Source organism: Mastigoproctus giganteus, chromosome 8, assembly GCF_048544385.1.
Source record: "Mastigoproctus giganteus isolate SK-2022 chromosome 8, ASM4854438v1, whole genome shotgun sequence".
NCBI lineage: Eukaryota > Metazoa > Arthropoda > Arachnida > Uropygi > Thelyphonidae > Mastigoproctus > Mastigoproctus giganteus.
Genome location: NC_143582.1, coordinates 136,209,681 through 136,234,063, shown reverse-complemented (window position 1 = coordinate 136,234,063; position 24,383 = coordinate 136,209,681). Strand labels below are relative to the sequence as shown.

The 24,383-nt window shown below is 35.5% G+C and overlaps 1 protein-coding gene across 2 annotated transcripts in view; it reads right to left on the bottom strand.

Annotated features, from left to right (window-relative positions):
- Nucleotides 1-24,383, bottom strand: part of Der-2 (Derlin 2) — a 112,659-nt gene that overhangs the window by 72,720 nt on the left and 15,556 nt on the right. The window contains exons 2-3 of one of the 2 annotated variants that reach the window (XM_090379749.1): nt 22,423-22,628; nt 14,236-14,301 (exon numbers count right to left, since the gene is read on the bottom strand). In XM_090379749.1, coding sequence (XP_090235875.1) covers nt 14,236-14,301; nt 22,423-22,494 — 138 coding nt within the window. In that variant the 5' untranslated portion in view covers nt 22,495-22,628. The remainder of the gene's footprint in view (nt 1-14,235; nt 14,302-22,422; nt 22,629-24,383) is intronic. The other variant, XM_090379748.1, reaches the window with a different exon arrangement.

Sequence of the window (24,383 nt, the reverse complement as noted above, 5' to 3'; positions counted from 1 at the left end):
TCTCTTCTTATTACTTCTAAATCCAGTGGGAGTGTACCAGCTAACATCTGAAGAGCAAGTGTTCTTACGGTACAACTTGCCTTATGATGGCCAACAGTATGATCCACTGGACTGTCCTAATTTAGCCTTGTTCCTGGGTTGCTATACTAAACCAGGAGCCTGCACCATAGCTGATTACTGGAAGGAAGATTGCCAATAAATAAGTGCAAGAGTTCCTTTAAGTCCCCAGTTGGCAGACTGATCCTTGTGATCATACCAGTATAGTTCCACAATTTTCTTGTAACATACGGTGAAAGGTTAATTTCTAGTCAAACATTAATCCTAGGTATTTTAATTCTGATACTAAGGCTATTGTTTTCCCTGATATTTTGATTACTTCCTGTCTTACCTAAGATAGGAAATCACAGAGATGTGGCATATTATGGAACAAGACCTCAGAACACCTTCAAAGAACTCTAAAAAGCAGCGAGCTGAGCACCTGTAGGACAGTCAGAGAGTTCCTTGACCAATAGTAACCAGAGGTAACTACTACCCCAGGCACCTGGTACCAGTCCATCACGGGGCAGAACAGAAACTCAAGGAGAAGAAAGAGAATAATAATAGCATCTAGTAGATTCTCATACTGAAACTGACATCAGTGAGGCAAAACACCTATTGCTCACCCATTTCTTTATCAACATTAAAAAGTACTGGGAAACTTGTCCACAAAAAAATTTTAAATAAAAAAAAAAAAAAATGATGCACAGCCAACTAATGAAATTCAAACTTTCTAAATCTAACTTTCCTTTTAGCATTTCTTTCTGGATAGTAGTAAATATCCACCAAATATTAATTTACTTTCAAAGGAAGACATGTAGCTGCTTTTTTGACAAGGACTGCCTATTACTATCAAGTGCTCAACTCCTATTTTAATGCCCTTGCTACAACAAGTTTCAGGTCAACCATAGAAGGGGCTATGATATTACTATGCTGAAAATAAATCAACTGCTTGCTGGGTGGTTGAGGTGGAGAACTGGTGAGATTTATAAGGCAAATGGATCAGTACATTCTAGTGTTAGGAAGAGTATATCTGTCTGGGGTTTATGATGAAGAAACTGTTTTTTGACTTGATTTGGTCCCTTCTCCACACTGTCATAACATAGTTATCAGTCATTTTCTTTTCATAAAAAAATAGCAAAGTTATTAACAATCTGAATTTTTTAAATCTTTGCTTATCTGAATAAGCATTTCTGTTTATATTCTTTGCAAAATATAAACATACGATAAACACTACTGTTCTGTGTAACACGAACCATTACACAGAAATTTCTCAGTGCCAGCAGTGGAAGGTGATTCTGCAGAGTTACCCTCTGGTGCAAGAAATAAAAGCAAACTGCTCTCAGTTTGCTTTTATTTTTTTCCTTTTTTTTTTTTTTTTAATTAAAGAATGCCACCAGAGTGGAATATACAGTAGCTAGATAAAGTAATGCAGGTGACCCCCGATTAACGCTGATAATTCGTTCCTGAAAAACAGAGCACTAAGTGAGTCAGCGCTAAGCGAGCGCTGTATTCCCGTAATGTAACATATGTATTTGTGAGTCGCGTTCTATGCATAGGATATTTTCTAATCAATAATAAACGGTAGTGAAAAGATGCCCAATGTCAGTCAAAATATTTAATATTAAAAATTTGTACATATAAAATATTCTCCATTACATACATATATAATTATGTGGAAGTACCTACATCACGTATCAAAATTAAACTAAAAATCATGAATTTATTAATCCGATGGCCCTGGGCTGTCGAGTTTTCGTAACTTTGGTCGATTTTGGGTTGTACTTTGGCCATCTGCCTAGTAAACTAAAAGGGGTTTTACTTTAAAATCCCCACAGTGTTATCACCCAACAATAAAGTCAACCGATCCTTCGCCGCTTTTGAAGCCTGTCATATTTTTTTTCTTCTTTCGATGTGAAACTTCTTTTAGGCATTCGTTTCCAAAAAAAGTCCTGTTTCATCTATGTTAAAAACTTGTTGAAAAATTTAACACCACTCTTCAATAATTTTTAGAAGTTCTTTTTTGAAAGTTTCGGCTCCTTCTTGATCTGCACTTGCGGCATCGCCCTGGATTTTAAAGTCTATCTTACCAGCCCTTCATCATCATCATCAGCCATTTTAAATCCACTGCAGGATGAAGGCCTCTCCAGCAACTTTCCAGTTCCTTCTGTTTTGAGCACTGGCCATCCATTTACTACCCACAAACTCATGAATTTCATCTATCCATCTCCGCCTTTGTCTTCCAGGTTTTCTTCTAGCTCCTCTTGGGTACCATTCTGTTATTTTCTTAGTCCATCTGTCATCATGTCTTCGAGCTATGTGTCCTGCCCAAGACCATTTTAGTTCTTTAGTTTTGATAAGAATGTCCTTTACTTGAGTTTGTTGCCTAATCCATGTGTTTCTCTTCTTATCTAACAGTCTGATTCCCAATATGATTCGTTCCATTCTTCGCTGTGTAGTTCTCAGCTTCTCTTCCATTCTTTTGGTGAGTGCCTAAGTTTCACTTCCATAAGTCATGGTGGGGAGTATACATTGGTTTATTATTTTACATTTCAGACAAACTAGGATATTGCTCTTCAGCATGTGACTATATTTCCTGAATGCTATCCATCCAAAATTTATTCTTCTCTTGACTTCCAGCCATTTATCATTATTACAGCTAATCACTTGTCCCAGATAAGTATATGACTCCACCTTTTCAATTACTGCTCCTTCAATCATTATTTCCCTTTCTGTGGCATACTTGTTCATCATTACTTTTATTTTAGCCATATTCATCTTTAGTCCAGAATCCTTACTAGCTGTGCATAACTCATTAAGATTTTCCTCTAATTCTTTGGGATCATGGCTTATGACCACAATGTCATCTGCATATAGTAAATGGTTTAGGTACTCTCCGTTCACATTGACTCCTTTCTGCGACCAGTCTAATCTTCTGAAAGCTTCCTCAAGGGCAGCAGTAAACAGCTTCGGAGATATTGTGTCTCCTTGTCGAACTCCTTTTTCAATTTTAAATTTCGTACAGTCTTTGTCTAGTCTAATAAAGGAGGTAGCACTCTCATATATTTTCTTCAAAATCATAATATATGGGGTATCAATGCCTTGTCTTTCCAGTGCCCGAAACATTGCCTTATGCTGTATGGAGTCAAATGCCTTTTCATAATCCACAAATGCCAGGCATAATGGTGTTTTATATTCATTTGCTTTCTCCATTAGCTGTGATATTACGTGAAGGTGATCCATAGTTGAGAATCCTGTCCTAAAGCCAGCTTGCTCTTTCGGTTGATTCTCATCAAGTATTCTTTCTAATCTGTTAGTAATGACCCTTGTGAACAACTTGTAGATGTGGGATAACAAGCTAATTGGTCTATAATTTTCAATTTCTGATTTATCTTCTTTCTTATGCAGCAAAACTATGATTGCATTATTCCACTCCTTAGGCGTCACACCTTTTCTAATGCACTTTGTGAAGAGCCTTGCCAGTTTTTGTGTTTCTTCCTCCCAATTTTAACAACTCTACAGTAACTTAATCTTCCCCCGGGGCTTTATGATTCTTCATTTTCTTCAAATGCATGTTCTACCTCATCAGGAAGAATATTGGGTATGTCATATGTGTTGCTACTTTGCAATCCATCTTCCCCACTGCTGGCATCATTCCCCTGCTCCTTGTATAATTCTCTATAGTAGTCTTCTGCTATTTGAATTATGCCTTCTCTGCTGTTTATAAGTACAACATCGCTATTCTTCAGTTTCAGTATCATTTGTCTTTCTGTATTACTGCTCATGGCTGCTGATTTAAATAAATCCTTTGTTTTCTCTTAATGCTTGTTCTACTTTTCTTGTGTTAAATCTTCTTATGTCCTCTCTGAGTCTCTTTCTAATGGCTTAACTCAGTATACTCAATTTTCTCCCTGTCAGTGTTTTTCTTGCTTTTCATTTGTCGTCTTCGGTTCATCATGACGAGTGTTTCTTGACTAATTTTTTTCTTCTTTGGATTTCTTTTTCCTATAGGTTTCTTGGGCTTTATCACTTTCAAAAAGTTGTAATATTCCTCGTCGATATCTTGGTCCTCAGCAGTCTGCAGAAACTCAACTTGTTCTTAAGTTCCAGTACATACTGCTTTTTTTCCTCTTCTGTTATCTCAAAGACCTTTGTATTATTTACTCGAGTCAGTTTTTACCTTTCCTACATCTATATCAAGTGTACATCTTACCATTCTGTGATCACTTCCAACATTTACCTTATTCAGGACAGTAACATCATTCACAATATATCTTCTGTTAGTGAGGATGAAGTCGATTTCATTAGTTGTTAATGCATTTGGACTCTTCCATGTCCACTTTCTGTTCACACTTTTCTTGAAAAAAGTGTTCATTACTGACAATCCTTGAGATTCTGTAAATTCCACAAGTCTTTCGCCTCTTTCATTTCTTTCACCAATTCCAAAATTTCCTATAGTTCCCCTTTCTGGCTTTTTGTCTTTTTCCAACCTTAGCATTGAAGTCCCCCATAATAATAGTGTAGTGGGTTTTCTGCTTATCTAGAAGACTCAATTTCAGTGTACATTTCTTCAACCTCTTCATCATCATGGCTCGATGTCGGTGCATAAATCATTATAAACTTTAGCTTTTACCTCTTAGAAATATTGAGTATTAGTCTTGACTCCCTTGGCGATGTACTTTTGAATTCCAAAATGTTGTTTTTTAAATCTTTATGAACCAGAAACCCAACTCCACCTTCACTCCTTTCACTGTTTCCATTGGTGTACAGCAGATTTCTACTTGATAAATTTATAAGTGATTCATTTTTTCTTCTTGTTTCAGCCAAACCGATGATATTCCAATTCACGTTTTCTAATTCCTTTTCTAGCTCTAATATCCTGTCTCCACCGATGAGTGATCTTACGTTGTAACAGGCCAAATTAAGTTTCCGTGCATGGCAGCCTGGTCGTACCCAGAGATTCTTAGCACCCTCTGCTTCCACTCTGATCCTCTAGCTGCCATAAGAGGGGGAGTGAAAGCCGCCGGGGACTGAGGGCCATTTGTTTCGTAGTGCTGTCATATGCTGGAGGGTTTGGTCTTTTCCTCTTCACGCTGACCAGGCGTCTTGAAGAGATCCACTCTACACGTTCGTTGCCACCTAAGTGACGTAACAGGGCTTACTATCGAGAAGGTGTGCATGAGTGGATTTTAGGGAAGCAGACCAACCGGACTTCTCCTAAATCTTCTGCAACAGAATGATATTGGATCCATCAGTAAAAAGCCTAGTAGCTTTTTAACCAACTTTTTTATACTATAACTCCCCAAATGTTTCCTCAATTAGAATTTGCTAATGCTAAATATTATCTGTTGGTTCTGCTGAATAGATTTTAAGAACTCTTTGAGACCACTGTAGTCACTTTTACAAAAGCCCCTTTCTTTGCCCTTGACATTACATCTTCAAGTCCCACATCAATACACTATGATCCCTGCTACTTAGCGATTCCTTTATTTGCAGATTCTCAATGCATGATGAGTCATTGCTGATAATCAGATCAATAATCTGCTGATAATCAGATAATCAGCACCACTGTCTCTCGTTGCCTCCCCTCCATACTTCACTGATCTCTCTGGGGATGCCTACTCTATCGTCGCTATTCTTCTATCCGTTTTCCCCCAGTCTTCAGTCTCCCCCCTCCCTCTCACTAAAACGACCAAGTAGACCCCTTAACAATGCTGCGAAATTCTAACCAACGTCTAAATTGTAAATCTTTTGTAAATCTCTTTCGGCCAAATTCTAGTGTACACCCAAGTCTTCAGTTTTCCTCCTCTCTCTCACTAATTACTAAAACGACCAAGTAGACCCCTTAACAATGCTGCGAAATTCTAACCAACGTCTAAATTGTAAATCTTTTGTAAATCTCTTTCGGCCAAATTCTAGTGTATACTCCCCCCCCCATTTGTGTTCCTTCCATTTAACATTCACCAACCTCGTGCACATGCTTCACTGTCTAATACATGACCACACCTGGCATCGTTTGATGTTACCTTGTAACGTTTTTGTATATTAAGGTCAGCTGATGAAGTGCCCATCATCCCGATATAATAGAGGTATCACAAAAGTTTAGTTTTTTGTAAATATTTGTACGGTTTTGTATTGTACAATATTATTATTTTAAAATGAAGATTGATGCAATAAAGCATCATATGTTTAAGAGTGTAAATATTCTATATAATATTGGTGTAAATACACCATAGAAAACTTAAACGAAAAAACTACGTTTGTAGTTTGAAGGGGCATCATTTTATCTGTATCTCATATTGTGCTCCACCTTCACAACGAGTTGCCACGTATTGCACTATCTCAAATAAGTAATGCTTCACCAAAAGAGAAGACTATTGTTACTTATCCTCGGTGGGCACCACCACCCAGACAGCACCGTTTCAAGGATTGTTGGCCCTTCATCGTTGGGTGGGCAGGTGTGATTATCTTCACAAATGGATTGTCATGTCTGCAATACCAGGGTACCTGCCCACCCACCGATAAAGGGCCAACAAGCCTTGAAACAGTGCCGTCTGGGTGGTGGTGGTGCCCACCGAGAATAAGTAACAATAGTTTTCTTTTTTGGTGAGCGTTACTTATTCGAGGTAGAGCAATACATGGCACCTCGTTGTGAAGGAGGAGCACAATATGATACAGATAAAAATGATGCCCCTTCAAACTACAAACGTAGTTTTTTCGTTTAATAAGAGTTTTCTATGGTGTATTAACACCAATATTATATAGAATGTTATTATTTGTATAATAACATTATAATGCACTGATCGAAATCTAATCAGGAAATAACCTATGTAATTATTTACCTGTGCATTTGTAGCGATGTAATTGCCCCGCCCTCTTCTCCCATTGGCTCGAATAAATATCACCAGAAGGAAAACTTTTTTAACATACAGAGAAATAACCTGTGAAGTTAATGACTCATTTAAAGTTATGATTAGGAAAGATTTTACTACCTTCAGTTTTTTTTTTTAATATATATTCACCCATCTAGCTGTGCTTTAAGAGGTATTTTGTTTGTTATCTATATTTATTAATATATGATTTGTAATATTGTTCTGCATAAAATGTTAGATTTCCTCTCTCTTTTGGAAAATGAACATTCTTGTTTCCTAACAACACACACTATTTTTTTGATGGAACTGAATCATCAGTATTGAGAGATAACACCAATATTGTTTATTGCTCTGGAAATTAAAGGAAATGAAAGCAGGTAAGGGGCAAGTTCATTTAACAAAAATCACCAGGCCCACTCTATGCAGCTAAGTATAAGATTGGTGTCCTGTACTAGCAAATGTAATCCGTTAGGTAATGTGTGTATATTCCGCTATACATGGCCACTAAACATATGGTTAATGTTATCTTTCATGGTTAATGAGAAACTGAAAATAATTCAAGCAGAAAAAAATGGAAATTATGCGGCTAATAAACAACTCACAATTTTTTCTTTTTCATGTCTTAAAAAATTGGGATGCACAGCTTACAGGTGACCCCCGCTTAACGCTGATCATGCGTTCCGGAAAAACAGAGCGCTAAGTGAATCCGCGCTAAGCAAGCGCCGAATTCCCATAAGGTAACATATGTATTTGTGAGTTGCGGTCGGTGCCATAGGATATTTCCTAATCAACAATAAGCGGTAGTGACAAGATACACAAATGTCGGTCAAAATATTTAATATTCAAATATTTGTACTTATAAAATATTCTACATTACCTACGTATATAATTATATGGTAACTACTTATGTATCAAAATTAAACTTAAAATTCCAATTAAAATCATGAATTTAATTGATCTAAATTGATTTAATTTAATTAGGAAAAATGTGTCGATTTTGGGTTGAACTTTGGCCCTCTTCCAAATAAACTAAAAGGGGTATTAATTTTAAATCTCTCGCAGCATTACCACCAACAATAAAGTCAATCGATCCTTCGCCGCTTTGAAACCTGGCACGTTTTATCTTCTTTCAATATGAAACTTCTTGTAGGCAATCGTTTCCACAAAAGTCCTGCTTCATCTATGTTAAAAACTTGTTGAGAAGTATAACACATAATACCCCTCTTCAATAATTTTAACAAGTTCTTTTTTGAAACTTTCGGCTCCTTGATCTGCACTTGCGGCTTCTCCCTGGATTTTAAATCTATTCAACCAGCCCTTACTAGTTTTAAATGGTTCCACTTTTTTTTTTTTTTTTTAGGTGAGTTTTCTTCAGATCATTATATAGGCTAATCTCTCTCTCTCTCTCTCTCTCTCTCTCTCTCTTTTATTATTTATAATATTTAACTTGACTGAATTCTGCATTGGATATTATCATCAATAAAATTAGTTAAAGTCTTTCCATTTCAATCGTAATAGCCGGCCTAGCCCTTGTTGCTTGCAGTGGAACAGCTATCTTTCCCACTGCTAAAATTAATTCTTTATTTTTTTTTATAATTGTTCTTACAGTTAAACTTGCAAGTCCTAAATTATGGCACACATCCGCTTGTCTTTGACTGGAATCAATTCGCTTCAAAACGTCTAATTTAATTTTCAAATTCAGTAGTATTTTTCTTACATTTATAGTCTTCGTACTGCGCCCAGACGTTGTTGCTTTTTTATTCTTATTGGCCATTATTAACTCTTCGAAAATGTAACTGCGTTGGTTGCATTAATTATGATACAATGTTCAAGTAAACCGTCCGTTATGCACGATGTCTAATACTGTACTGAGTGATGACTAGACCTCGGATAAATGCATATAACGCAAATATTACAAGCAATATACTTGATCATTTTTTAAAATGTTGATCTCGGAACTACGTAACAAGTCACTGTACTGCAATTAAATTAGCGCGTGAGAGAATTTCACTGAGCGTGGGAATATTTCTCAAGTTTGTGTGGGAAACGTTTTAACCGTATTTTTTATATTCATTTTCAAGCTATCGACTCCATCAAATGAAACGATTTCGTTAAATATGCCAAAAATGCAATCTGTAAAAGAGCATTATAGTGATCTGTGACAGCGTTATAGTCAGATAGTGGTTATAATATAAGAACAGCGTTATAGCGAATCAGCGTAAAGCGAACCGCGCTATAACGGGGGCCTGCTGTATTTAAGGGCACTGGTTATTCAAGAAAACAGTTTTCCACAGTCTCATTATCTGTTTTGCATATAACTGGTGCTTATGGGTTGGAACAATAATGCTATAACGTATAGAACAGCATGATTAGTGAGCAAAACTATAAATAACCACTCATTATACATCAGCGTCACTAGTCAGAAGATAGCTTCACCACAGCAACTACAAAACTATATAATTTGTGAGGTAGACTAAGATAATGTATTTACACAGTTCAATTTCAAAAAATGAAATTGAAATACAGTCAGTCCTCGTATAACACGTGTTTACACTACACGAATTCGATCATACACAATTTATAAATAGGGGAACGATATCATATATAACACGAACCGAATTTGCTTATGCATGATTCGCCTTTGTGTTTACAAGAAATGGCAGTCAAAGCGGAATCATCCAAACTGAACGCAACACGATAGGAATGAAGAGAAGATTCTGAAAATGTATTTGTTTTTTATATCAATGAAGGGGAAACACATTTCACCATAATAACGTAAAAATCCACACAATTCCAGCTATTGTATTATCGCAAATGCAATTAGATCGAATTTACTACCTGTTTATAACAGATTCCACTAGCAGAAACACAACTGGAAATTGTTTTTATTGTTTTATGGTAGGGACCTCCAGAATTGTGCTTTAGTAAAATGTGAGCTAGCGGTGTTAATAGTGTCTCTGTCTTTACAGTGTTGTTTATTCAGTTGCTACATGTGCACGCAACTTTGTTTATGTATCAAGCGTGCCTCCTAATTTTGTAATTGTTCTTTATTCCCTAAAAATGAGTAAAATAATTAAAGGTGTGAAAAGGAAGCGTTGAAGACACTATAGATTCAGAGAGAAAAAGAAAAGCAATATCGATAGACAGAAGCGGACTGGGTCAAAAATTCTTACCCGGGAAAATTTGTAGCGGCCTCATATGGCCAAAATAAATGCAATCCAACATATGGCTAGCATTTATGGCCAAAATTACACCGGCCTCCATCACCTCCGGCCCACCGGGGTTTTCCCAGTAAGGCTTATGGCCAGTCTGCCTCTGTCGATATAGAAAAAAATATGAAATTGTGAAATGCTTTGAGCGAAATGAAAGAAAGTCTGATATTGCACATGCTACAGACCTAAATGAGGCAATGCCAAGAATTAGAAATAATGCAGAGAAAATAAAAACAAATTTCATAGCAGGAATGACTCAAAGTGTGGTTTTTTTTTTTTTTTTTTTTTTGGCTGATGCTATGTAACTATATAAGCTTGCTTTCTTGCATCATGTGCTTTTGCTAATGCTAAAAATCCATTAGATCAAGACACAAAGAATTGGAAAAGATGGAACGGCTGTCGTCTGTTTGGATAGAAGATCAAACAAAGAACAAGTTTGCTTACGATAGAAGCAAAAGCATTAGCAATATTTTATTATGATTATTTATTGCATTTGGCAATGTTATGGTTACAAATGTGTGTTCAATCTTGGTTGGTCAGCACCTAACCCTATTTTTCCCGTAGGACCTGTTATTTGTATTGCACGATTTTGCATTGCACAAGGGTTTCTAGGAACACAACTATCGTGCTATACAAGGACTGACTGTACTTATAATTTCAAAATAAAGTAATAACCTTTTCAGAGGCTTTGTTACTTTAAATAAATAAACATATAATTAAGGTGAAAAAATGAAAACAAAATAAATTTTAAAAAAAAAGCAATTAGAGGATTAGAGCAAGCATAAATATGTTTGTGTAAATATGATAACATACACACAAAGTTGAAGCTAAGTTCCAATCGGTATATGCTGAAAATGTTCAAAGCAACTCTACCTAGAGTGAACAGTAATTGCAGCTTAATAGGAGCATGAAACATCAGAAGCAATGTACTATAAGCTTGTATGAATAATTCTTGTCAATGATGACGATGGCATATGCATGAACAATTTTATTATGGTGTAGGCTCTAGAAAATTGCAAATATTTTGCACCTGTGATGCATCAATAAAATCAAGATATCAATGAGCAGTGGCATCAGCAGTCACTCTTGTGTAAGTGCTATTTCCAGCTTAATAAATATCACTAGACAGTCTGGAGGAGTTGCACTATATCTTCTTAGAGTACCTCAAACATGCTAGTTCAGGAAGGGGGGAAACAAGCAGGCTAATCCTACAGATGATATCCTCATCTTCCAACACATTGTTCCCCGGCTGGTTGGGCAGTTCCATGTGGTTGAGCAGTTCCATCCATCAGAATTGAATTCTTTGCCTACAGCACTATAGCATAAAGGACTGTATTGATTGTCAAGCAGCACCAGGGGTCCCCCCAACACTCTGCATAGCATAAAGGACTAGTGTATAGTGTTAATTGTAATGTGGCTCCAGGGGTACCCCAACTCCGTCAAGCAATGTGATGAATACAAAACTCTGTCAAGGCCAGATTTATGTAGGTTAGTTGGGGTTGTGTTGTTCTTCTGGTCTCAGACTAAAGGCCTGTGTTTTCACAGAAAAATCTCTAGTTTACCACCAGCACCACAAGGAGAGCTGGGCAGTAAGGAGTGTAAAGCACTGGCGGGGCAAACCCTGTGGCAGGCAAGGCTACAGACAGAGAGAGTCCAGTAAAGAAAAAAACAAATAAAGTGAGTTAAAAGATGGTAGTGAAGAAATAGGAGGGGGGGGGACAGAATGGAACCTCTCCCAGGTCAGGATGCCCATCCTGCTCTGGGGGTAGGATATGATAGCAGGTAGTAGGGGATCCTACTAGGAAAGGGTGCCATCCAGGTTGGGGGGAAAGGGAGTTAGAGATCAACCAACCTAGGTGGTAGGAATTTGTCATTTGGGATGCCTTCATTCCAAGTTGCCATCTGGGTTTCCATCCATATGACTTAGTTCTCATTGTGGTCTTAACAACTCTACTCTTCTAGTAGGTTAGTATATCAACACAAAACAGGACCAACTGGTCAACTCAAATAACACACAAACAATATATTTTAGCTTTCAACCATTTAGCCTCGTGGCAGGGAGGACGGGCCGTTCACGCCACCCACCACGAGGAGGTAGGTCTCTACTAACTGGGCCTCACCTGTAGTAAAAATACAGACTTTATAAATTCTACAAACATCTTGTGATTTTCTTTAGTGAATAATAGGGCCTCTAAGGTAGAGGCAAAAAGAGTGAGCATCCCTCGCTCCAGCTTCACTCTAAGTCCACATATAGTCAACACCGCAGTACTATGTGGAGGCCAGTTTCAGGTTCTCCACAAGCACAATTCTCTGAGTCAGACAACCCAAGCCAGAACAGCCTCAACATCAGACCACATTCTGTGAGCACAGCACATCAGCAGCCCAAACTGGAGCCATGCATGTCATACAGGACTCAGTCTTAATGGAGGGCATAAAAGCATATAGATGTTGACCTTTTTCAGAAGTGGTCCATTGGCTTTGCCATATAGTCTTCAATTCATCTACAGTACACAGCTGCAGTATACAAATGAGATGTATCTGTTACATGGTTGAGTACTTAATGAAATGGTTGCAGGACTAAATTTGCATCTTCCTGAGGTGTATTTGATGGAGAATTTAAGTAATTTACATCCACATGACAGTCTGGGAACACATGCCATCACTGAACTAATAGGACAAATTTAGAAATAAATTAATATAAATAATAAATACAATAATTTAGTATAAATAATAATAAATTTTTAAATTAACAGTAGGTTTACAGAAAGATTAGTTTTAAATTTAACTGTCTAGTGGACGTGCAAAAAAAAAAAAAACCATAACAACAGAAGCCACAGTGAATTCTGTTATGGTTTTCTTTTACATGCCCACTTCACCAAAATAAATAAATAATAAGGTAAGAAATAGTTTAAAATAGAAAACTTAAAAATTCTATTCTTAATTCTGACATTATACTGTATAAGATCAAAAAACATCAGAAACATTTTAAACCATAAAAATATCAATACCGTAGACTATCCAATAAATTGTGTAGTGATTCTCAAATGTTTTTAACCAATACAAATATCACTGTTATTACAGTTGTGAGAGTCATGTAAAGGACTTAGGCATTTACTACAATACAAAAATTCTTTCAAGGGAGTTATTGTCTTTACATTGACTATGCATATAGCACAAAAAAACCACAGTCTTCTTCTTGGAAAAACTTGAATCATAGATAAGTCTGTTATTAAATCTTTCAATCTTGAAATTGTTTCCACATACGCCCACTAAACATTATATTAACTCTGCCTGCCCTATTGTTATTCCAGATTTGTTGAATTCTTCAAATGCCAAGAATATCACAAAATTATTCAGGTATAACTTGCTTGCTGCATAATGGTTCAGTCAGTCTATACAGTCTTCTACTATCTTGTATATTTTCCTTTTGTATTCCCATGTTAGGCAAAAAAAAGTAACACCAGTGTGCCGTGTTGTTTGGCAACTTGTTTTCTATTAAAAAATATTAAGTATTTGTATCCTCAGTTGAATTATAATGTTTTGTTTATAAATCCAGAATGTCATGAGAAGAGAAATTATTTATTCAATGCCTTCCATTATAATATCTTTAAATTCCTTTAAATTTATATAATGAATTATTTGATAAATTATGAACTCCAGACCTCTGTGCCAAACTGGATATTATTGTAGATCATGTCTGATATCTATCTATTACAATAATAAAGATTTATAATTAGCCATTTGTTTATTGGGATGATGCATCCTGAAACAGGTTTATAACTAAATATCCTGAATAAAAGTGTAACTTGTATTAAAAAAAAAAAAAAAAAAAAGCAGAATCCATTTAAAATTAAGTAAAAAGAATGTTCTCCTTTGGCAATGGATACCCTGAGAGATCTTGTAAAAAATTTCCATTCATTAAGTTACCAAACAAAAAACTTAACTTTCAACCAACAGTAAAAAAAAAGTAATCAATCCTTAGGAGCCTATCTGTAAAAGAGGTATTAAAATGCACAAAGAAAAGTAACAGTTTTATGTACAATAGTTATCCAGCAGTTCTCAATTGGTATTGATACATCAATCACAGAATTAAAAAATGAAATGTTGGCACTTACTTGATAGTTTTTGGTTATGAGATCTGGATTGAAATAAAGCTGAAAGGGAGATATAACTTCCAGTTGCTGAGTGAGGGAAAAAAAAAAAAAAAAAAAAAAAGAAAGAAAATAAAGGAATAAATTGGGAAGAAATTTAAGTCAACATACCTTGATATTACTACATTAGCTTACATGCATTAGTTACTGTCATTAACTACCCTCTCCATCTTAATATCAGCAAACTTTAGGTCAAACTTATTATACTTTTATAAAAGTCATTAACAATAATGAACCCAGTAATGAATCCCAAAGGCTGGAACTAAGTTAAGTTTTTAGCCTTTGGGACAATAGAACCCACTTGATCCCTTGCTGTAAATGTGAACATATCTCCATCCACCATTAAATAATTTTATTTATTCATGACATCAGTTTACTTTCAATATTCAGTTAATTAATTATTCTCTTCTCACTCTAGTATTGCCAACTGATGACGTTAAAAAACGAAAGTCAGTCGTTTATGACTTTTGGCTTCTCCGGTTTCATATTTTAAAATTAATTTATTTTAATTAATTCTTCAATGACAACCAGGGACGAAGTTGTTCACTTCTACTTCCTTGAGCATATTTTAATTCTGTTTTTAATTTTTAACTCCATACCTTACTAATTAACTTAATTTTTAAATTCTAAATTATCCAAAACCACTTAAACCTCAAAATTATTCTTCCATCCTACTTCATGTAACAACAGCAGTTTATCTAAGGTGAGTACCGTTTATTAAGTTTTGCTATTTGAACTTGAGTGATTTCAATATTCAGTTAAATTCCAAAATAAATCAGTACAATTAATGTGTAAGTCTCCATTTTATGAATACTCAGTTTTATTGTACTATATTAGTCTTTCAGTGAAGACTGTTGCAAATGGAAATAATCCAGTCAGTTTTGGGGTTATTGTGTCTATGGAGATCATTTGATTCTCCTTGGAAGAAATGGGGGCAAATTGGAAATTATGTTCAACCAACCAATCGAAACTTTGAGAGAAATGTTCTTAAGATCAACGAGGTAACAAATGGAGCACAGGAATGCCAAAACAAGAGGAGCATAATAATAGAAACTACAGATTTCCATTGTTAGATGCACATGCTATGTTTGTTGATAAGTTGAATCAGTAAGTGACCTGTTCTAACTTTTTAGAATAGATCTTACTGAATTCATTGCCTGTTCTAATTTTTTTTTTTGTTTCCTTGACTTCAAGAAGCTCTTAATCTTGAACACTTGAATATTACACTGCTTTTTTTTTTTTTTTACTTCTTTTTGAAATTAAAATTTTTATACTTCTGATTGTTTCCATTTCTTTGTAATATTATTCATTTTTAAGTTTCATTCAGTACACCAAAAATTATACTGACTTGACTAACTGTTAATAAAACACTTGTGCATCCACTAACTTCGTGGCATTGGTCTGAAAGTAATCAGTGAAATGTGATTTAAAAAGGGTGTTTTCAATTGAAAAGCACATGAGGCAATCTCACTTCTTTTTAGGTTTAGGCCTGTTATCTGGACCATTTTTTCATATTTGGGTTGATTTTTGAATTTGATATTAAAATTTGGGTTGATTTTTGAATTTGATATTAAAATTGGACTAAGTATTTTACAATTTTGAAATTTCAATTTTGCCTAATTCAACTGCTTTTTTCTCAATTAAAAAGTTGCTCCCAATCCTCCATTTAGTCTAAAAACTTAATCAGTGAAATTCTGAAATGAATGTAAACCAATTTCATTTTAAGAAAAATAAAAACAATGGTATAGCATGAAAAGATGCAATATAAATTGTTCACTACAGCCTTTAGCTGTTTCACACAGCTAAATGCACATCATGAAGAGCAAACACCACATACATCTATTGTTTATTATTTTTTTCCCATTAAAAAAAATCAGTTTGTTTCTGTCAGAAGTTCACTAATGACGGGTTTATACTAAACAGATGGCAAGGAACAACTTTCCTATTCAGTAGAAAGAAGCTGATTGGGAAAACTAAAATCTAAACATAATACTTAGTCCAATTTTAACATAAAGCTCAAAATATGAAAAAAAAAAAAAAAAAAATTATCTAGCCAACAACAAACAGCCTAAACCTAAAAATAAGACAGATGAGAAAGACTCCATTGCCTTTTAAGTAAAGCACCCTGTATATACACTGTCACTTATTGAGAATTTCCCAGAGACAGCAAGTCCAGAATTCTGGAAATGCTGCTGTTGGATGCACTTCAACAGTCATCATTTTGTGATCTTTAGTATGGCGTTCATTTTTTTTCCAAGTCTCTGAAATATCACAGAATTGTTGCCCACTTCAGTGCAAAAGTTCAGTTATATGGAAATATGGAAAGCTGGTTCATAATGACAGAGAGGGCAGTAGATAGGGACTGCAAAACTTTAAGATTCAGTTCAATTTTTAGAAGACAGATTTACACAAAGAAAATCTGGCACCCAGCAATAGGAATGGGACACACTCACATTTTGCATCATTTGCATTCTCAAACTACAGTATTTCAATTAGGATTTATAATTTAATCACATAATATACTGCTCTGCATTGAAACAGAAAAACAAAATGAGTTTTTGGAATCACAAAAAAATGCAATACTACAGAGATGGCCTTGTCAAACAAGGAGTTTGACATCGACAAACTCCTTTTCTTCATCTTTGAGGCACATCTTTTGTGCCTCAAAGATGAAGATTAGACATATGCCAATTTCCTTCTCAATTTCTGGAAAAAGTTTTTTTTTTTTTTTAATTCTGCTTGGATAATATTTAATCTTGTCTTATGGAATGCAATCCTTATTTTATATTTATAAAACAATTAAATATTCAAAAAATGAAGTGCTTTTATATCATTTTCAAAAATATAAATTTGGCTAAAAAAAAAAAATAAAAAAAAAATTTTAGGCATAAAATATAACAAGAATCTATTGGTTGCATCCATTTTTCAGTTTAACAGGACAATGAGCATCAAAAACTAAATTTACACTTTGAGCATATATTTCTGCTTATTAAGTGTATGAATGTTTTTAAATTATTTTAAAAAATATATATAAATTAGAAACTATTATTTACTTCTATTTTAAATTTTTTTTCAAATTTGGCACTTTCACAGTGTGAAAAATTTCAAACACATATCTTTCTCACCCCAGAGTGGCAGACATCTTTAGTAAACATCAACACTTCATATTCTTGCCTTTATGCAAAAATATTTCAAAACAACTTGTGTGAGACTGTAGATGTTTGTATAACTAGTGGCAGAAGAAAAGTAAGTAACTTTAAATTTAAACAAATGTTACTTTGTGTAATTCAGAAGTGTGTGAGATGTCTCACCACTCTGATTTTCCCTTAGAGTTGCAAAGAGCATAGTGTATCTTTCTTCCCTGCTGGGTTCTTTCACTCAATTACTCTGCAAAAACTGAGCAAAAAAATCAGAATTTAAAAAATCAGAAGCTATATGGCATTAAAAGTTTGACTATTTAGGAAAGTAGAAAAAAATTTAGATTTTTAATTAATAATTAAGGGTTAATGCAAAGAGCATTATTTTGGAGGCACCTGTCAGGTGCAGGGCTACCACTGCCAGATTAAAAGTGCCCTTGTAAGTAGTTCATACGTTTCAGAGCCATTCAGTTGTAGGGGTAAAACTGACTCACCAGTTTGGCAACCTTGGATGAGTTCATTACCAATGCCCAAAATTTTTGAAGTGAAACTTCTTTAGGCGTGCCCCAGGCAGTTTTCACATGTGAATAACTTGCATCAGTGGAAATCACAACAAAAATGTGACATGAAATGACATGGCAATCTAAACCATTACAGGTGCTCTGAACAATCAACGATCATACTAGGCTGAATGCACTGGTTCTTGTCCGATCACCACAGTGAAGAAGCAGCATTAGGCCTAATTAGTACTTTGGGAAGGTGACCACCTGGGAATACCAGGTGTAGTTGGCTTTTTGCCATTTTTAAAGAGAAACTTCTTTAGGCATGCCCAAGGCAGTTTTCATATGGGAGTAACTGGCATCCATGGATTGACAAAAATTAGGAAAATGTGACACAAAATGATTCATCGCCCCCACCATTGTACCATTTCGTACCAGGCACAAGCAACGCTGTACACAAGTCTGTCACTGCCATGGCTATACTGCATGAGTCTAGCTTTAAAAATCTTGGACCATTCCCCATATTATCCAGATACAACACCATTGGACTTTTGCCAATTTTCTAATTTGAAAAAAATACTTGGCTGACATTATTTTATTTTCCCACTGACGTCATTGCTGCAGTGGGTGCATTATTTACTCCAAAGGGGACTATGTTGAAAGGTGTTAACAGACTCCTCAAATAACCCCTTCATACTCAGGCCACAAACTTTTCAAACACCTCATAAGTATCTATTATCCTTACATCTAATTCCTTATTGACTACTTAATACCCTAAAACCTTTCCATCAGGATAAACCTAACCTGTGATTTGTCCCAGGAAACTTTAATCTTGAATTCAGTTTTTTTTTTTTTTTAAATCACTTTAAAAGTGCCTTAAGCTGAAATAGGCATAAAAAGGAGTTAATTTGTTAACCAGTGTCTCTTGTGAGTATCCACTGTTATTTATTTTCATTTTATTAAGTTACCATCCAAAGTACAATTCTGTTATTTAATTATCAGCTGTCTATATATTAAAATTAATATGGAATTAACTTAATGGTCAATTATTAACTGAACTAACAGGCCAAATTCAGAAATAAATTAGTATAAATAATAATAAATTTTTAAATTAACAGTAGGTTTACAGAAAGATTAGTTTTAAATTTAACTGTCTAGTGGGCTTTCAAAAAAAAAAAAAAAAAAAAAACCATAACAGCAGAAGCCACACAGTGAATTCTGTTATGGTTTTCTTTTGCATGCCCACTTCACCAAAAAAAATTAATAATAAGGAGGTAAGAAATAGTTTAAAATATGAAACTTTAAAATTCTATTCTTAATTCTGATATTATATTGTATAATGAGATCAAAAAACATCATCAGAAGCATTTTACTATCCAGACAAAATATTTCCCTACACCACACAGCCAAATCTTGGGGTAGCAGGCAGGGCAAAAAAGAAAGAAACCAAAACCACGAAACTACAGCAGCGAATTGTTTCCATATACATAAAGAAATTTTTTAAGGCTAAACTTTTCCAATTAAAAAAATTACGCGTGTGCTGAGCATGCATGGTAGATGATTTTATGTGAAACATCCTTGGGGGCACCTACAATGGATTTATGATAACTAAACAGTAAGAGACATATATTTGCGATTGCAACATATCTAAATGTCACCGGAAAACAGCATCACTTGAGGAACCCGACCTTGTAATTGAAATTGAGAGATTAGTGTTTAAAGTTAGATCGAACGATCCTTGCAGGAAAGTAATTAACAGTTTATTTTCTTACAATCCGAAATTAACATTGAAATTGCTGCTCATGATCATGGGTATTTTATGTAAATCTTTCTTTAACAGCGCTGCACCTTGAATTGAGTACAGCAGCAAAATGAAATGAATGAGCACACTGAGAATGAACAAGAACCAAGCATCCATAGCAGGTATTAAATACCTTCTACTGGACAGAATATTTTACACCATTGCAATGAAAACATCTAAAGTGGCACCCAACAATGGCATGTAACGAAAATGTGAGACAAAAAAAGAAATTGTTGACAAATATTTGTACTATTTCGGCCATATGACAAATACTTACATTGCTGCAATCATACTATTCAACAAATGGATACAATCAAATTGGTAATTAGGCTATTGGCTTGGATTTCGCTAACCTCTTCCAAGCCAAGGATGTTTTCACATAAAATAAAACATCTTTCGTGCATACAAGGTACACACACACACACACACACACACACACACACACACACACACACACACACACACACACACACACACACACACACACACACACACACACACACACATTTTTTAAAAATTTTATTGTGTTCTTCTAATGCAGTTTGACGAAATTCAAATGAATGGCGCTTGAATTTTGTAAACTGGTTAACTAGAACTCGAGATATCGTAGCGGTCAAGAAAAATGCGTCAAGCGCTCTAATCACACTACTAGTGAGTGCTCAGCACAGATTAATGGAGGGAGCATGGGATGCACCTCTGGCAGAAGTCAGAGATGACGTCACTTCCATGATGCATTTTTTGTGACCAAGCAGATTTACTCGGTTGAAATTTTTGTAGGTGCCCCAAGGATGTTTCACTTCAAAAATAATTATGATGGAAATAAAAAGTGAATATCAACATTGCAGAAATACTAAAATTCACACCGATATAATTCTAATAGACAAATATTTAAATTTATGTTTTACTATTTTTGGTGTGTAAAATACACCAATTAAGATTACAATTATAGATAATGACTTTTGAAATTAAAAAGTTTAAAACATCACATTCAAGTTTCAGTTGATTCCTTATGCTGCAAGCCACCCTGTAAATAAATGCAAATGTTTTGAGGTAAACATTATACACACACACACACACACACACACACACACACACACACACACACACACACACACACACACACACACACACACACACACACACACACAGGGTAATTCACTACCAGTGTGACAAACTTGCAGGAAGTGTAGGGGGCACAAAGACGAATCAGAATCACATAGCATTGCAGGGTCCGAAATGCCTTCGTCATGCGTGAACAGCGATCCCGCTGGAAGTCAGCATTTGCAAACCAGTTCCCGAGGCAGTAGGATGGACAAGTATTCAAACGTTGAACTGGCCGACATGCACCTCGAGTATGGAGCTGCGGACTGTAACGGGCGCACCGCTCTGCGCTTGTACCAGGAACGTTTCCCACACAGGCGTGCTCCTCATCATACGATTTTCGCACGTGTGCACAGAAGGTTACGTGAGACTCGTTGTTTTACGAGAGGTACCATGAATTGAGAGCAAATGACGAGGACACCAGACAATGAGGAGAATGTCCTACGTCTTGCAGAAGGCAATCCAAGTATGAGTACTCGAGCGATAGGCCAATGATTGGGGATTTCCCAATCCACTGTATGGAGGATACTGTCAACAAACCAAATGAGTTCATACCATCTGCAACGCGTCCAATCATTGGAGCCTGTGGATTATCCACTCCAGAGGACTTTTGCTACTTGGTTTCTTCAACAGAAACGGTTCGCAAATGCTGACTTCCAGCGGGATCGCTGTTCACGCGACCTCCCGTTCAACGTCCTCTACCGCATGACGAAGGCATTTCGGACCCTGCAATGCTATGTGATTCTGATTCGTCTTTGTGCCCTCTACACCTCCTGCAAGTTTGTCGCACTGGTAATGAATGACCCTGTATGTATGTATGTGTGTGTATATATATATATATATATACACACACATATACAAGAAAACACAATAACCTAGTTTTACTGTGTGGAATTTCAAAGAAAAAGATACAGATAAGCAACATGTCAATCAACGTTATACAAATTAACTTTTACATATATTACTAATATGACTTTGTAAAAAGATAAATACTGTACGCTATGATTATCATATGAGCAAGGTTTACATCCATAAATTGTGTATTCCATAGCAAATCTGGGATTTGAATCCAAACCTTTTTGGCACAGTATGGAAGAAGAACAACCACCATATTTGCTATGCTACCCACAAGGGGAGAAGCACTATTGACAGAAAGAAATGAAAAAGCTATCCCTCAGTACAGGCAGAAACTACTGCAATGATTAACCAAACAGCGAAAGAATTAACCTCGATTTCACTCTTAGGAGAATGCAGTGTAAGAAAAACATTCAGATAATTACAAATACCTAAAATATCTGTGCTCAAAACAATGATCAAGATCCTTAAAATCCGTCATTAAGTTTAAAACAATACACAAGTTAAATCTGTGAGAATCGATGAGCATTACTACTGGTGCCAGGTAGGTATCCAAGTGCAGAAAAGAACACTTTGTTGCATGCAATAACAATGGGAATTTATTTAATTTTTGGGGCTTAAAATTTGGGTAATATTATTGTATAACCACTTGGGCATACAATAAAATAAATTGAAATTTAAAACCATGTTACGATGCAATTTTTTTTTGAGATCTTTGTGCTAAAAAGTCCAAAAAAACTGACTAAAACAGACTTACGTGCTGCCTACGGTCCTTTGATAACCGCTTCTTCACTACTGACTGAAATAGGTGGGTCTTTGTTCTGATCATATGAACCAGAGTAGTGTTTTTCAACCTTTTGCATAACAGAACACTTTGGAATGAGTGAGAAATTGGTAGAACACGAAATCTGTATAACCTTATTTCATTCACTCATTTTCAGTACAAAAAAACTGTCTTCATGACTAGAAACAAAATAATTCAAATTAATTATATTATGAAAATTTGTTTTTAGTATAGATATAGAGTATACTTTTATTTTTAACTGCATCAAAATCAAAAATAGATAAGTGCTACTTGTTGGTGGAACAGATCAATTGGTGTCCCACAGAACAACTTAAATCCTGCTCTGGAGGGTAGGATATGACTGGTTGCATACAGTACTATGATGAATCTGAGCAGTCTTACCAGGATATATTGTTGTTAGATGGGTCCACTGAATGAGAGATATCGGTGTGGCCATTTAGCCTCTTAACCTTCCCCTCCTCACAGTGATTCTGGCTGATCTCCAGAGAGCACTGGGGACGTGTTGCTGACTTCCTCCTCTGTTCCCACCCCTCCAAAAATTCCAGTCTTCACACTCTCCTCCCAGGGTAAGACTGCAGCACTGGGAATGCAATAAAATTTTACTGTATATCCTAAGTTTAGCTGAACAGCAGTGTATATTCCAATTTCCTCTCCACCAACCCTGGTTATACCTATTAAATGGCTTAAGAACAACTAGGGACAAGCTAGGCATAACATACCTTGTAATAACTTTCAGGTAGAAAATGGGAGACACAATCTCACGGGTATTTTTGAAGTTTTTGACTTTTAAAATTTCTTCCAATCATTCCTTATAGTATTTCTTTATACATTAACATCACAAACCCCCAGCACATCTAGAGATCAACCTGAATTACTACAAGGAAGAAATCAGGAGGCTAAATAGCCACTTCTCTCTTTTAGAGCAGTAGTGCACCCAACCAAGAACAGCTTGTAACAATGTCAGTCAGTAGCAAAGAAGCAATTATTAAGCAAAAGACTGTGGGCTGCACTAAATGCAATTATTTTTGTTTGGATTTTTTACTACAAAGATTAAAAAAAAAAAAAAAGAGAGAGAGATTGTACCATATAGGATTTAAATTAAATTTTATTTTATACTCAAGTGACTTCAAAAACGTAATGAACTCTCATTGTTAATGCATGCAAAAAAATGCTTTGTTTCCAGATTCTGACTCAGAAGTCAGTCTTGTGAATTTTACATAACGTATGAAATGCCATATCACCAACAATAGCTAGATTGCATTTTATGGTATGACAAATGTTTATTTTCATGGTGCTGTAAAAAAACTGTTGTGTACGGTAAAGAAAACACACATAAAATAATTTACCAACCATTACATCATGAGAAGGTTTTGTTGCCATTGCAGATACTTTTACAATTTGATCTTTTTTGAAGACTATATTAATGTACACTTCATTACTGTATCCACAAATGGACAGAGATATGCAGATACATTAGAAAACATTATCATTCCAGACTTGAGACAGAAGAATGTTGGACTAGGTGATCATTCAAAAAGATGAGATGGGACCCCCCCCCATACTCACTAGACAATTATTGTATAGGGACCATTTTGATGGAAGAGATGTCAACAGAACTTTTGAATGAAAGTAGCCAGCTTGTAGATTATTGGTTTTCAGGCTATCTAAAAGGCTGCTGGAGTGCCTGAAACCCGTTATTAGGGATCACCACACAGACGTCCAAAACTGTATGTTTCAACAGGACTCAGCACCTAGCCACACAGCAAAATTGGCATCTACAGACACAATTCCTAAGATACATATAAAATCCTTGCTGTCACTTCTTCAAATAGGCCTCTAAGGTTGGAAAAGTTGTGACTCATAATAACTGCAATGAAACACACCAAATGTCTATGACTGAAACTTTATTAAAA